Source organism: Astyanax mexicanus, chromosome 24, assembly GCF_023375975.1.
Source record: "Astyanax mexicanus isolate ESR-SI-001 chromosome 24, AstMex3_surface, whole genome shotgun sequence".
NCBI lineage: Eukaryota > Metazoa > Chordata > Actinopteri > Characiformes > Acestrorhamphidae > Astyanax > Astyanax mexicanus.
The window spans coordinates 6077707-6093203 of record NC_064431.1 but is presented as its reverse complement, the minus strand read 5'-3'; the positions used below and the strand labels follow the sequence as shown (position 1 = coordinate 6093203).

The following is a 15497-nucleotide window of genomic DNA, read 5'->3' as shown; positions in this document are numbered from 1 at the left end:
AAATTAACTGAAAGGTGAAAGTAAATGATTCTCTGTTGAATATAACCCTACATTCAACTCTAACCCAAACGCTTATCTTAATATTTTAGGATTGGGTTTAGGGTTAAATTTTAAGCTTAGGTTAAGGTTAGGGTTAGGGTTAGATGTAGGGTTTGATTTTATGGTTGATTAAGGGTTAAGGTTAGGGTTAGGGTTGGATTTTAGGGTTAATTAAGGGTTAAGGTTAGGGTTAGGTGTAGGGTTGGATTTTAGGGTTGATTAAGGGTTAAGGTTAGGGTTAGGGTTCGATTTTAAGGTTGATTAAGGGTTAAGGTTAGGGTTAGGGTTAGGTGTATGATTTGGGTTAGATTGCAGGATTGATTAATGGTTAGGGTTAGGTGTAGGGTTGGATTTTATGGTTGATTAAGGGTTAAGGTTAGAGTTAGGTGTAGGGTTAGATTTTATGGTTGCTTAGGGGTTAAGGTTAGGGTAAGGGTTAGGTGTAGGGTTAGATTTTAGGGTTAATTCATGGTTAAGGTTAGTGTTAGGTGTAGGGTTAGGTTCTATTTTGAATCATTTACATTCAACATATGGTTAAGTTAAATTTAATGGACATTCAATTCAGTGTTGGTTGAATGTTAGTTGGGCATCAACAAGGCCATAAAATGGACCATCCAAGTAAAGTGTTAAGCAGAGGTAAATATTTCTTCTGCTCTGAAACTGCTGCTTTTGAACAGTGTAGGGTTCGATGGACTGACAATTTCATGTAATGAAAATCCAATTTAACCCCTTTTTATAAGGAAATAAAAATCTGTGGGATTTTTAGGAATAAAAACAACTGAAAATCATACTATTTAAAAAAGTAACCATGACCTCTAAAAGTATTTTTAGACAGAACAACCAGGGCAAGAGCCAGACCACCCTATAGACTCACTACCCTCATTGCCCAGGGTCCCGCAAATTAATGGTCCCTATCTTTGTGTGAAAGTGGGGTAGATATTAGATAAGTAAAGAATTATGAATGAAATGTGAGCTTCTTCAGGAGATATCAGATTTTAACAGGACATCAAAAATAAGACAGCAAACTTGCACGTTGGACAGACATAAATATTAGGTCATAATTAAGGAGATGGAGTCAAATTCCAATGTTGGCTTCATATCAACCTACAACATTTGGAAAGACATTCAATTTTGTTTGACACTAAAAACTGGTTATTTTGAAAAGCATTAATCTCAAATGTTGAAGATACATTAAGTTTGATTAAAACACAAATCAGGTCCTTTTGGTTGAGAATCTCAGACTGTACACAGCAGGATTAACCAGCAGACTTTGTTTGAGGGAGGGATCTGTACCTACTGTCTGTCGCAAGTCAGCAAATGAGGGAGGCTTGATATCAACCTACAACACTGAACAGTCTATTAAAGTGAGCTGCTGGTGGAGCTAAACTAGTCCATAGAGTGACTGAAGTTCACAGAGAAGATTAGAACTCAAAACTCTGTTTTCCTAACCAACTTATCAATAACTTTACTGTCGAAATACACACTCTGATCACTGACTTTGTAATTCATGTTGATTTTTGTGCTATACACTTTTACCTTATACGTTTTCCAGGCAGTGTTGCCACTACTAGTTTTAACAAGTCGTTGTCCAGCATCCACAGTCTCACCATTTCCCCTAGAGGTAATCCAGACGCTGGCTTTAACTGAAGAGCTGTTGCGTAAGTTTTCAGCAGTGTTCAATTCTCAGACATCCACACAGCACTGTATGCCTGCTGTATAAAAAGTGTAAAATATGGGTATTATATAAAAGTTTTATTCTGCAGACTGCTGAGAATGGCTACTCTTTCTCTTAAATAAAAGCTAAATGGTTAAATTATAGAGCCTTTGAGATGGGATGATAAGGGAGAGAACAAGTGAGCGAAAGAGAGAGAGAGAAAGAGAGAGAGAGAGAGAGAGGTCTATTTGGCCCATCAACAATTCTCTAAAGAAGGTCGTCAATACTTTGCACAATTGAATCTGTTAGAATGCCATTACTTCACCTTAAATTGGGTGAGAAGATACAGACGCTAAAGTGATTTGAAAGTCATCTGGGGGGATTTCAATCAGTCTGAGGACAAAGGATTAAATTTAATAGCCTTTCTCAGCTCCAGCATGGATGTTTTGAAGCTCTGTGACCCTTATCTACATCGGGTTAGAAAAAAAAAAAATATATATATATATATATATATATATATAACATTTAACACTGACCTTTACCTGTTTAACCGCCATAAAGTTAGCCAGTGCGGTCCTATCTTGTCTAGATGAAGATCTAAGCTACTTTTATATGTGTACAAGTCATTTTCTGTGACCCGTAAGACAGACATTGTCCTGATTTAAAGGAGAACTTTGGTGTAAAATGAACTTTTTTTTTAGTAAAACATGATAAAAAGTACTTACCTTTGGTGAATAGCACACCTCCGCTCTCCCACAGCGTTCTGAAATCCAGAAATGTTAACAGTTCATCCAAACACCCTTCAGACTGGGTGACACAGGGCATAATTTGCCCTGATAAATCACTTTTTACATTGTTATCCAGCTCAAAGTAGCTCCAGACCTCCTTGCTAGAATCTGGAGAGCCCTGACATTTAAAAACGAGACGGTAACAACTTTAAAAAAGTGCACAAGAAGCTTATTAAAAACCACTGTTTACATCTTGTAATGCTAGCTTCAGCTCAGAGCGCCACCATCACTGTACTGATAATGTCATAGACATATATATACATATACATACATATACATACATAGACGAAGCAGCCGGAGTCAGGAGGCAGGCTATGAAGAGTCTATATATTTATGTGTCATTATCAGTACAAAGATGGTGTTATAGGATGTTTTTAATAAGCTTTTGAGCACTTTTTAAGTTATTAATGCCTTGTTTTAAATGTCAGGGCTCTCCGGATTCTAGACAATCCTTGCCATTTGGGATTAGAAGGACCCAATTAGTACAAAAAGTACAGTTTAGCTTTCTACAGTAAGTAAATAAATTAGTTTTAAAGATAAAACTGGATGATAATTCTTTCCCTGGCCCATGTTTCTGTCTGGACTGGCCGTAGAAACTTTTGACTGGAATTCCTGTTATCGTGTTCTCAATGTCAAGTCTAATGCTGTCATGTGACTATCACTAGATGGTAGGGGCATGGTATGGGTGTCTCCATATGAGGCCAAAGGGTGAATATTTAAAAAAAAAATAAGTATCATGGTACAGAAAAGCAGAAATGTAATGCCCCCATATGAAGATGCAGGGTCTCAAGAGGTTTATTTTTTTTTTATGTTTGTTCTGGTAACATTACTGCAACATCTGATCATTTTGAGATTTTTTTTCATAATTTCCAAAATGTGAGAAAGTTGAGAAAGTTATGTGAGAAAAGTTACTAACATATAATAACACTGTGATTCTCAAACAGTTCTAAAGGTCATTCTATTCTCATAATATTATCTGCTGGCTGGGATTGTATGTAATTATTATTGTTATTAGAGAGGATATCGGAAGTTTTGAGAGAGGTGGGATGTCTTATACACTCTGGAAGGTTAATTCCAGCTTGTTTTGTATGGAAGCAGCCAGTTTATTTCTGCATCAGTCCATGGACTGTTGTTCTTTACTGCTGTTCGTACAGTTTTTCAGTATGTGGTGGAACCTTTGGTGTATTTTTTGGATCCTGCACTTTTGTCGCCAAGATTTGATGAGGTTGTTGTTGGTCACGATGCTAAGTTAAAAAAAAAACAAAAAAACTGAAACACAATTTTAGCAGGATTAAGATAGTGAACATATTGTTTTTTTTTTTACTCTACATTGTCAACCAATACTGTAGTCATCCAGATTATAAAGGAACACATAACAAATCATGTAGAAAATTATTAAAAGAAGTATTAAAAGAACTAAAATACTCTGTGAAACATTTACAGTAGCTGCTCTTATCTGAGGAGCTGTTAACTTGTAGTTTCTGAGGCTGGTAACTCTGTTGAACTTATCCTGTGCAACAGAGGAACTCTTGCTCTTCCTTTTACAAGGTGGTCCTGATGAGTGCCAGTTTCATCATAATAGCATTTTTGATGGTCGTTATAGGGGCGTTATAGGATGTAAACAGTGTGTTTCATGGATTCTGCACTTTTGTCACCAGGATTTGATGGGGTTGTTGTTGGTCACATTGCTAAGTAAAATAAAAAACACTGACATACAATTTTAGATGGATTAAAATACTAAACTGTTTTTTTTTCCTACATTTTCAACCATTACTGTGCAGATTATAAAGGAACACATAACAAATCGTGTAGAAAATTACTAAAAGAAGCATTAAAAGAACTAAAATACTCTGTGAAGCATTTAGCTGCTCGTGAAGCATTTACAGTAGCTGCTCTTATCTGGGGAGCTGTTAACTAGTAGTTCTGAGGCTGGCAACTCTGTTGAACCTATCCTGTGCAACAGAGGAACTCTTGCTCTTCCTTTTAAAAGGTGGTCCTGATGAGTGCCAGTTTCATCATAATAACAATAATAATTTTTTGATGGTCTTTGCGACTGCACTTGAGGATACTTTCTTAAATAAGTTCTTGAAATGTTTCAGGTTGACTGACCTTCATTTTTTAAGTATATTTTTTTTCTTTACTTTGAGTTGAGTAGTCCTTGCTTCTCATGAAATGGATTAGAACATTACTCAAAATAGGGCTATTCACTGTATGTCTGTAACTCTATCTCTGTACTTTTGACGTTTGAATGCTACTGTAGCATTGTAGCATTGTAGCTGTAGCATAAAACTACTACAGAGTATCTAAACACACTCTCATTTGTGTTTAATATCTATAAAATTATATAAAAATCTTTTTATATATAGTTTAGATATAGAGTTCTCTCTTCAATGATGTCAGGGACCCTACATGGTCTTTCCTGCTCAGGAGGGCTCTGCTATCCATCACTAGATTTGATGCATGCTCTTTTCTCACTGAGCCGCTGGTGGAGAAGAGGAGGTGGAAATAGAGAACAGGATTTGGAGAGTGAAGAAGTTAATCACTGCCTTAGGACATTTTTTTTCGTGGCACCCAATGTAGCACAACACCAACAGTGTCAATCGACTGACAGCTCAGCTAGAGCAGAATTTATTATTTTATTTAGCGATTGACGGATTACCTTACAGGAAACGTATGAATATATTTATATATAGGTAAGTCAGGTAATAAAAGCAATGCGAGGATGGATGGAAGAATGGATGGACAGACATTCAGAGACAAAGAGCAGAAAGGTGGAGGCTTCCTCTGTAGACGCCGGGCGATGAAGGACCCTTTGTTTGTTTGGAGATGTCATTTAGTGGTGGAGGGTGGGCTGTCAGGGGGGATTTGGGTGAGGAGTAATGGTGACATGGCTCAGAGTGACCTTGGGTGAGCTGAAGGTCTGCGGACTCTTCAATCTCAGGAATTTCTATTAGAGCTGCGCATCATAGGTAGAATTTTTCTCTACGTCTTTGATATATAGGGTTATATAGGTTGTGTGGATGTTTGTTTGTATTATTTTCAGCATGCATCTACAGTATATACAGCTCTGGATAAAAAAAAAATAATAAGAGACGACTTAAAAATGATGAGTTTCTTCGATTTTACCAAATTGAAAACCTCTGGAATATAATCAAGAGGAAGATGGATGATCACAAGCCATCAAACCACCAAACTGAACTGCTTGAATTTTTGCACCAAGAGTAAAGCAGCATAAAGTTAACCAAAGGCAGTGTGTAAGACTGGTGGAGGAGAACATGATGCCAAGATGCATGAAAACTGTAATTGAAAAACAGGGTTATTCCACCAAATATTAAAGAATATAAACTTGTTTTCCTTGCATTATTTGAGTTCTGAAAGCTCTGCATCTTTTTAGTAATTTCAGCATTCAGCATTTCTCATTTTCTGCAAATAAATGCTCTAAATGACAATATTTTTATTTGGAATTTGGAGGAAATGTTGTCTGTAGTTTATAGAATGAAACTACAATGTTCATTTTATTCAAACATGTACCTATAAATAGCCAAATCAGAAAAATTGATTCAGAAACTGACATTTTTTCCAGAGCTGTATATTAGTTCCAAGAGAAGCAGAGAGAAGTAGAGACAGAAAAATGTAAGAAAGAGAGACTAAAGTATGGAGAACAAAGAGAATAAGAGATATAAAGCAACAGAATGTGAGATATAGACAAAGTGAGAGAGAGAAAGAGAAGTAGAGCTAGAAAAAATAAGAAAGAGAAAATGAATTATGGAGAAATAGAGTGAAAGTATGTAGACAACAAGATAGAACAACAGAAGATGAGAGATAGATGAGGTGTGAGAGAGAAATAGAGAGAGAGAGAGAGAGAGAGAGAGAGAGAGAGAGAGAGAGAGAGAGAGAGAGAGAAAGAGAGAGAGAATGGAAAAGAAAGGAGATAGACAAAAAGGGATAAAGAGAATGTAAGAAAAGATGGATGGACAGACAAACAGGAAAAAAGACAGACAAACAAGAAATGAATAAAGAGAGAGAAAGGGAAGAGAGCAATATAGAGTGTAGATGAGAGAAACAAAAAAATAGTAATAGAAATAAACAGAAAGAAGTGATAGAGAAAGAGAAATGAAGAAATAAGTAAAGCAAGAGACAATAGAACAACACAAGGTGAGAAGTAGAGATTGAAAGAGTGAGAGAGATATCATCACAGAGAGGAAGAGAGAGAAATGTAGAGAAGTAGAGATAAAAAAGAAAGAAGTGATAGAAAGGAAGACTGAAAAGGAGAGAGAGATAATGTCATAGCCAGAGAATGTTGAGAAAATAGAGAGAATGCACAAGAAAAAAGAGAAGTAAATAGAAAAAAATATAGAAAGAAGAAAACATGAGGGAATGAGAGAGAGAGATGGTAATGAAGAAAGTGTATATCAATACGGAAGAGAGGAATTAGGAGATAAAATAGAGAAAGAGGGCAAGAAAAGAAAAGGATAAATGAGAGAGAGAGAGAAATAAGCAGAGCAAATAAGTGAGTGAGAGAGAGAGAGAGAGAGTAGAAATAGAGAAAGAATAAATGTGTGTAGAGAGAGAGAGAGGGATGAAACAAAAGAGACCAAATAAAGAGACAACAAAAAAAGACAAAATGAGAGAAACTATGTGGGAAAAAAGTTCTGATAAAAGTAAAGAACAAAAAAAAAGAGAGGGAGAGGCTGTAAGATAGAGAGATAGAAAAGAGAGAGAGAGAGAGCAATGGAGCGAGAGAGAGAGCGAGAGAGAGATGCCATCTGTTCCTGTTTTCTGACCCACTGCCCTCATCAGCAACAGCTTTCCTAAATTAGGACTTTTATCACCATGCGCTCGAGCGCCGGTGATTAGCGCACGCGCTCCGTGCGAGCGAGGGACCCGGAGCAGCTCACTTAGCTCGCGCCTGACTCACGAGAAAAGAGCCACACTGTTGACATTTTTAAAGCAGCGTGCCACCTGTTAATGAGGACACAGCGCTCCACAGCTCACCAGAGCTTCAGAACAGAGCATCTGCTCACTCTTCACCCGGTGTGTTCTTTAAGGCACGTTTACAGCGTCACAGAAAACTTCGCCCGCCCCGCGTCAGGCATCTTCAGGAGGCAGTGATGGAGAGACCTTGAGCTCTACCTCGGCATTAACATGCTTCCTGGGTGGTCTGATCACAAGTGGCCTGCACGAAGTACACGTGTGAACACCGTGAGACCACACCGTCCACTGCCCGCATGATTAGCAGAACACACTACAAAAACGATGTAATGAATAAACAAAGATGATACTTCTGGCTGGCGCAAAAATTAAACTAGCTGCTAGCTCATCTCAAACGTTTTATACCAGTCTAGTCTAGTATTCGTCTAGTCTAGACCCTAAAATACACCGATACACTCAGACAGAAAGAGAGAGCAACACAGAGAAAAGACAAGAGAAATAGAAATGGAGAAATAGAGATAGAAATAAAAAGTGATAGAGAGACATATAAAGAAAGAAGAAAAACAAGAGATAATAGAGTGACAGAAGACAAGAGGTACAGACAGAAAGAGTAAGAGTGAGAAAGAAATTTAGAGAAGTAGAGATAGAAAAGAAAGAAGTGATAGAACGACAGAACGAGAGTGAGATAATGTCATATTAAAAGATAATTCTCTGGATCAACATGCAGAGCAATATCTAGAAATTTAAACCTCCAAAAAAAATATTAGAATTATATTATTAGAATTTAAATAAACATGTTAGCAAAGTTTATTCATCAGTTACTGTATGTTTATTTGATGATTTATCAGTGGTTCTGGCATTATTATAAGTGTTTTATTAATATTATATAAGCATTATTTATACTTATTAAGTATTGTGTTGTTAAGTCAGGGGCCTAAAGTGAAGGGGCATAATTTAGAGATTTAGAGTGACCTCAACATTATTACCCCACAAATATGTATAAAATATTGATATTTACTGTGTTCCATGCATATAAAACATGTCTTAACAAAACAGACATTAAAACTGGAACATTTAAAACATTTTAAAACTGATTTTTTTTTTTTATCCATTAAAGAAAAGACAATGAATGAATTAATCACAAAACTAATGTCAACCATTTTTTCAGAGACTTTAAAGCTGATGTCCGTAAGCTTGGGTATTTAGAGCCCTCTCTGGTGAAAATGGGTAATTGCACTGAGCGGAAGAATCATTTTAAACCGGGCTCTGTATACTTACCCTTCTTATTCTGGCAGGTCTTGATGCTAGGGGGTGCTCAAGTAACTAAATCTGTAATTCCAAATAATATAAAAAAAAATTCTTTCAAATTTACAGACTCCTGGATATTAATCTACACACAAATATCTCCTTAAAAATGTTTGACTGAATGAGTTAAATGCTTTTGTTTATTTACAGTAAGCTTAGATTTCCAATGTTTTGATTGAAATGGTCGTTAATAGAGGTCACCATGCTATATTATATAGTTTATAGTTTATATTATAGTTTGCGCTAGGTTTAACACAAAAAGCCTGTAAATACTGCTCGCATTAATTTTTTTGAATAGCTGGTCACATGCAACAGCATCGTTTTTTTGAGTCCTGAGGAAAGACCTTGTTCTGTCCATTTCCAGCCGGCAGCGCAATGATGAATGCAAAGCAGAATTATGAGTCTGGGGGCTGGGGAGGGGAGAAAGTGGGTCAGGTTAATGTCTCTCACCGTGTCCTCACTGCACCAGGCTGGCCTTGTCTTTCACAGGTCCCCCCGATCCTCCTCATCAGTTGTCACCTGCCTGGCTGAGGTCGGGATGAGACGCTATTTTTTCCTACAATTCAGCCTGAAGTGATGAGGGCAAAGGGGGCACTGGAGGTGTTTATCCACTTAAGGCATTAAATATAACACGGCCTTCAGCCAAGGTTACCAAAGATATATGTGGTGAAGTGGTGAAGGAGCAGAATTTTTCAGACATAATGGAAATCCTAATGGAATTGTAAGTGTCCTTATACAGCTTGTACAGTGGACCCCTAAAGTCCTCAAAGCTGCACACAATTTTAGGCCAAATTAGACCAACAATCACCAAAGCTTGTAAGAAACGGATCGTTGGCCAAATGTTGGGCTTCAACAATTAGTCGACTATAACAACTAGTCAATATAATTGACAACTTCAACTATAAAATAAATGTTGGCACAGAATTTCATTGTTGACTTTGACTTTTACACTTTAAGTAGTTTTGAAACCAGTACTTTTACACTTTTATGTAAAGAGTAAAAAGCTTGAGTTGATATTTCAATTTCTAAAGAAGTATTTTAAACTACATTATCTATACTTCTTCCTTCCTTCCTCCCTTTTTACCACCATAAAAATAGCTTCAGAGTTTAGGAATGAATCCACGCTGATGGGTGTGGTGGTCTGGAAGTGAGGTGTGTTCAGGTAAATATCTGGCGTGTTTCTATCTTGGTGGCAGGAAATACAGGTGTGCCACTGACTGATTAAAACCCTGACAACAGTCAGCAGTCAACAGCCCAATCCTATCTTAGCCATGCAGGAGCTCCGTACGCACTGGGTACCCTCAGGGCTCGTACTCCCCTTGTTAAAGTCACACAGACACACTGCAGAGCGCAAACCTGATTTTACCTCAACAATAAATAGAATAAAGAATAAAATAACATTGCTGTTACCTTAAATGAGCTGCTTGTGTACCTTCACAGCATGAAAGCACAGGTCAGTAACCTCTGCTGAGACCGCAAAGCACCCCACTGTTAAGATTTGAACATGCCAAAGTCAGAGCTCATCTGCCTCTTAAAGAGAATGGCTAGGGGCACACTGATTGGTTTATTTTACGTTACTCCCAAAATTAACCACACCTGATTAACTAAATGAATAAGTACATGACTTGTGCGTGTTTCAAGCAGCGCAAGGCATATTTTTTGTGCCCTCACGATATCAAAGACACACCAACATGCCCTAAATCCAACTGCCTGATAGGCAATCGACCACTATAGGCTTTAGATCAATTGATCTTTGATGGTGCACTTGTACTTAATTATTCATGTCTGCTTACAAATATAGTGCTTTTTCATTATAAAGTTCAGCTTTAGACTTATCTTGTCTGAAACCTCCTACCCTCTACCACTTATCTGGAGCTGAAGTTCTTAGCAAGGTTGCCAGCCTCGTAGCTCCAGTGCAAAACTTAAGAACTTAAAAAACTTAAGAAGCAAACTTCAGGTAAACCAAAGATGCCTCGGCTGTTGGACTCCATGTGCGGAAATTTGATTCTTTTCCAGACGATCACTCTAAAAATTGGGCAATCTCTTCCTGGGGTGACCTTGGAGTGCACTGAGAGCAGACTGGGGTCTAGCCATCAATAAATTAAAGGAGGGGAAAGGCCCAGAGGAGATGTCAATGTGGTGGTCAAAAACATTTCATCACGCTGAGCGTACAGGGGGCTCGGGGCGAGAAGCGAGACCACCCAACCTGAATCTATCTGTGTGGATTCAGATTCTTTCGGCATATCGATTCTGCCGCGAAGGAGTTCGGACGCACCGAACGACCAATTAATCAGACAGTGAGAACGTCATCTGCTGCCATCAGAGCGCCATCGCAGAGAGAAAGCAGAGAAAGCACGCCGGCTGCACTAATTCTATAAATAGTAAGAGGAGACACGGTTATTGAAGGTTCAATTGATGTCCGTCTGTGTCGGAGTGTCCTGAACTCATTGAGGAATTACTCCTTGGCTTTAGCTCAAGTGTATCGAACTGCCCTTCCCTCCTTTTATTGCTGCTCTTGACTCACAGTTGCCGACTGGTCTAGATGTTAAACCTGCTAAATATTTGCCTGGATCAATCTGTAATTTGCTTTCAAGCTGAGTTTTTTTTTGTTGATGTATCTTTATTATATATACTTTGTATTAATATTATTAATATTTTAATACAGAGTAATTGTCTCTAGTGGTCAGGGTTTTAAAAACAATGCAAAATAAACAACTGTTAGGGCTGCAAACTTACAGAAAAACCTTTTTGCTGCATGATATTAAAAGAAAACTGACACTATTCCCATTATACTATTGGCATAAGAAGATAATACCTGTCAAGAAATGATGGACAGTCAATCTGAAACATTTCAAGATCTTTGGAAGTATCCTCAAGTGCAGTTGCAAAGACCATCAAAAACATTATGATAAAACTGCCTCTCATCAGGACCACCCCAGGAAAGGAAGAGCAAGAGTTCCTCTGTTGCACAGGATCAGTTCATCAGCTTACCAGCCTCAGAAACTCAGAAAAAGTTAACAGCTAATTCTAACAGCTAACAGCTGCACTAATTCTATAAAAAGTAAGCGGATACACGCTTATTGAAGGTTTAATTGATGTCCGTGTGTTTCGGAGTGTCCTGAACTTATTGAGGAATTACTCCTTGGCTTTAGCTCAAGTGTATCGAACTGCCCATCCCTCCTTTTATTAACTCATTATTGCTGTAAAACAATGCCATGGATTTATTGCTGCTGTACATGGATTTTGAATCTGGTCGCTCCTGAGGGCATCTGCTTGGCTTGAGCTAACAAGGCATTTTTCCACAGATTGAACCAAGGACAGATTATCTGCAGGCTTTAAAAGAAAACGGCTTTATTGATTTTCAATCTTAAACTCCTCTCTATCTCTTGCAGTGAATCTCCTGGACACTTCCTCAATATCAGGAGACTGGGGCTGGCTGACGTACCCATCACACGGGGTAAGAAGATTAGTTTCTTTTGGACGTTTTTGGAGGAATATCTAACCGGCTGCATTTTGGACTGTTGTCACTGTTGAATAGCAGAAGTTTAAAAAAGGCCTGAGAAACTTTATTAAAAGAAATAGTTCCTCAGAAAAATAATGTACACTATTTTTTAAGTATTGTAGCTGTAGTCAATGCTCAAATACATACATCTGTTGTCCGAATTATGCTTCTTTAATCAAGCGTTGAAATTATGTGGCTAATGCAGCATATCAAGCAATAGAAATCAGGGTAAAACTTTATTAACACACAACATTAAACCAAAACTTGGGTTTGTAGTTACTGCTCTATTTTACTGGGATAAAAACACTCATACAGTAGAAACAGCAGCAGGAGCTGTTCTGATTTCTCTACAGGATGGAGCTTCACCAGCTTTTGACTCTCTTCTTTGGCGATGCTGTTTCTGTACGGCACTTTGCATCGCCCTCTAGTGGTATGGCGGTATGAGAGAAACACATACCGGTTCAAGTTCACCTCGCGGTATACCGAATGAACCGGTATACCACCCAGCACTAGGTCAGGGTTTAAAAAATATATATATAAATAAACCAATGTTAGGGCTTCACAACTTATTTTTGTTATTGCATTTAGATTATACCTGTCAAATATTTTATACCTGTGTATTTTACTTCAATATTAGATTTGAATTAAGTAGAGTTGGCCTTTATGAGCTATTCATAAAGGCTAGTTTCATGGAATTCAGGCTTTCAGTTAACAGCTGTGCTGAACTCATCAAGAGTTAATGACTTAAATTTTTTGCCTCTTAAAAAAGTGTTTGAGAGCATCAGTTGTAAAGTTGTGAAAAGGTAGAGTTACAGGTATACAGTGAATAGCTCTATTTGAGTAATATTCTAATTGAGATTATGCAAAGCAAGAACTACTCAACTAAATAAAGAAAAAAAATACTTTAAGAAATGGAGGTCAGTCAATCTGAAACATTTCAAGATCTTTAAAAGTATCCTCAAGTGCAGTTGCACAGACCATCAAAAACATTATGATGAAACTGGCTCTCATTAGGACCGCCACAGGAAAGGAAGATCAAGAGTTCCTCTGTTGCAAAGGATAAGTTCATCAGAGTTTCCAGCCTCAGAAACTGCAAGTTAACAGCTTCCCACATAAGAGCACCTAAATGCTTTACAGAGTATTTAGGTTTGTTTAACACTTTTAAGGTACTATATGATTAAAAACATTATTTAAAGACATTGAATAAAAAAGGTCTGTCCAAACTATTGGCTGATAATGTTTAATGTCTATATCAGCCGTGGAAAGCAGAGATTTCCTCATTTCCAGACTGTGCTGATTAAAACCAGTCAATTTCTTCCGGAAGCTGCTGCCATTGTTTACCTCACTATATATAGAGCTGATTTAAAATTGGTAAGTCTGTATCACTAAATATGCTTCAGAAAACTGCCTCTCTCTCACACACTCACACACACCCATCCCCATCTCCTCAGTCTCACTTGTCACTCTGACACGTTATTCAACTGCGCTCAGCTAACAGAGGAAGAGAGAGAGAAACAAAGAGAGAGAGAGAGAGAGAGAGAGAGAGAGAGAGAAAGCAGGGTAAAATATAAAGCAAAAGACTGAAATAAAGCAAAAGAAAAACAAATTCAGAAATAAAGCAGTAGAGAGAAACAGAGTAAAGTGGGGTAGAATGAGATATAAAGCAAGGAATCGAGACCAATGACTGTATTAAACATAGAATCTGCACAGTAGAGACCAGAGATAGAGCCAGACTTGCTTTCTCATTGAGTAAATTCACTCCTTATCCCAGACCAAGCGTCTCAGACTGCCTTCACTGAGTTTACAGTGCAGCCTGAAGGACCAAAAAAACAAGCAGGTTTTTTTTTTCCACTTGGATCATTTTGTCCAAAAAGTGCAACTACGTGTTTGAAAAAAGTAAAAGTGAACTTCATGTATTTGATTACAAGACTACTAACATCACTATTAACTTACATGTTTGCGATTAAGAAAAACGAGAGATGTTCGGAATACTGATTAAAACAGTATTACTTGGACAAGAAACCCTTTGATGTCAAGACTGACATTCAAGGAAATGTGTGAGGAAGAGGGGGAGAGTTAAAGAGGAAATGAAATAAATAAAAAAAATAAATAAATAAATGTGTGAGAGAGGGGGAGAGTTAAAGAGAAAATAAAATAAAAAAATAAAAAAATAAAAACATAAATAAGTGTGAGAGAGATGGGGAGAGTTAAAGAAAAAATAAAATAAATAAATAAATAAATAAATAAGTGTGTGAGAGATGGGGAGAGTTAAAGAGAAAATAAAATAAATAAATAAATAAATAAATAAATAAGTGTGTGAGAGATGGGGAGAGTTAAAGAGAAAATAAAATAAATAAATAAATAAATAAATAAATAAGTGTGTGAGAGATGGGGAGAGTTAAAGAGAAAATAAAATAAATAAATAAATGTGTGTGAGAGAGGGAGAGTTAAAGAGAAAATGAAATAAATAAAAATAAATAAATAAATGAGTGAGAGAGGGGGAGAAATTAAGAGACAATGAAATAAATAAATAAATAAGTAAATAAATAAATAAATAAATAAATAAATAAATGTGTGAGAGAGGGGGAGAGTTAAAGAGAAAATAAAATAAATAAATAAATGTGTGAGATAGGGGGAGAGTTAAAGAGAAAATAAAATAAATAAATAAATGTGTGAGATAGGGGGAGAGTTAAAGAAAAAAAGAAAAAAAACAAGAAAAAGAAAGAAAGAAAGAAAGAAAGTCAACATCTGAGAGATAGGAGTGTAAAAAGGGAGAAAGAGAGTTTCACAGAGAGATAGAGAGAGAAGATGAGCTAGAGAGAGGGAGGAAGAGAGTGAAGGATAGAAGGAGAGAGAGGGTTTGTGACAAAGAGGAAAAAAAAGAGTGAAGATGGAAAGAAAGAGAGAGAATGAGAGAGACAGAAGTAAAGAGAGAGAGAGAGAGAGAGAGAGAGACAGTGTGAAGCGCGAGGAGCTGTTGTCTGTTTCCGAGTCGGGGGGTTATTTGCATATTCTAATGGAGAAAATGATGCATGGGGTATTGAATTAGCGCCGCACAAAGTGATCTAAGCAATGAACTGTCACAATTAGCGAGGCGCGGCTGTCAGAGCTCTGACGGGATGTGATGTCCCTTAGAGTGAGGCGCTCCCCCGCCAGGCGACAATTACCCACCCCCAACACACCCACCCCGAGCAGCAGCCCGACACACCAACACACCCACCCCAACACGACCCGCACTCTCTGTTTACATCTTTAACAGCAGCGGGCTGGGAGTAAA

The 15497-nt window shown here is 37.4% G+C and overlaps 2 protein-coding genes across 2 annotated transcripts in view; both read left to right on the top strand.

The window, feature by feature from the left end:
- The window catches only part of epha8 (eph receptor A8), a 158508-nt gene that overhangs the window by 47083 nt on the left and 95928 nt on the right, over positions 1-15497 (top strand). Inside the window, exon 2 of the mRNA XM_049471774.1 lies at positions 12111-12175. Coding sequence (XP_049327731.1) covers positions 12111-12175 — 65 coding nt within the window. The remainder of the gene's footprint in view (positions 1-12110; positions 12176-15497) is intronic.
- The window catches only part of cdk18 (cyclin dependent kinase 18), a 548438-nt gene that overhangs the window by 447139 nt on the left and 85802 nt on the right, over positions 1-15497 (top strand). The gene's annotated exons all lie outside the window — the stretch shown is intronic.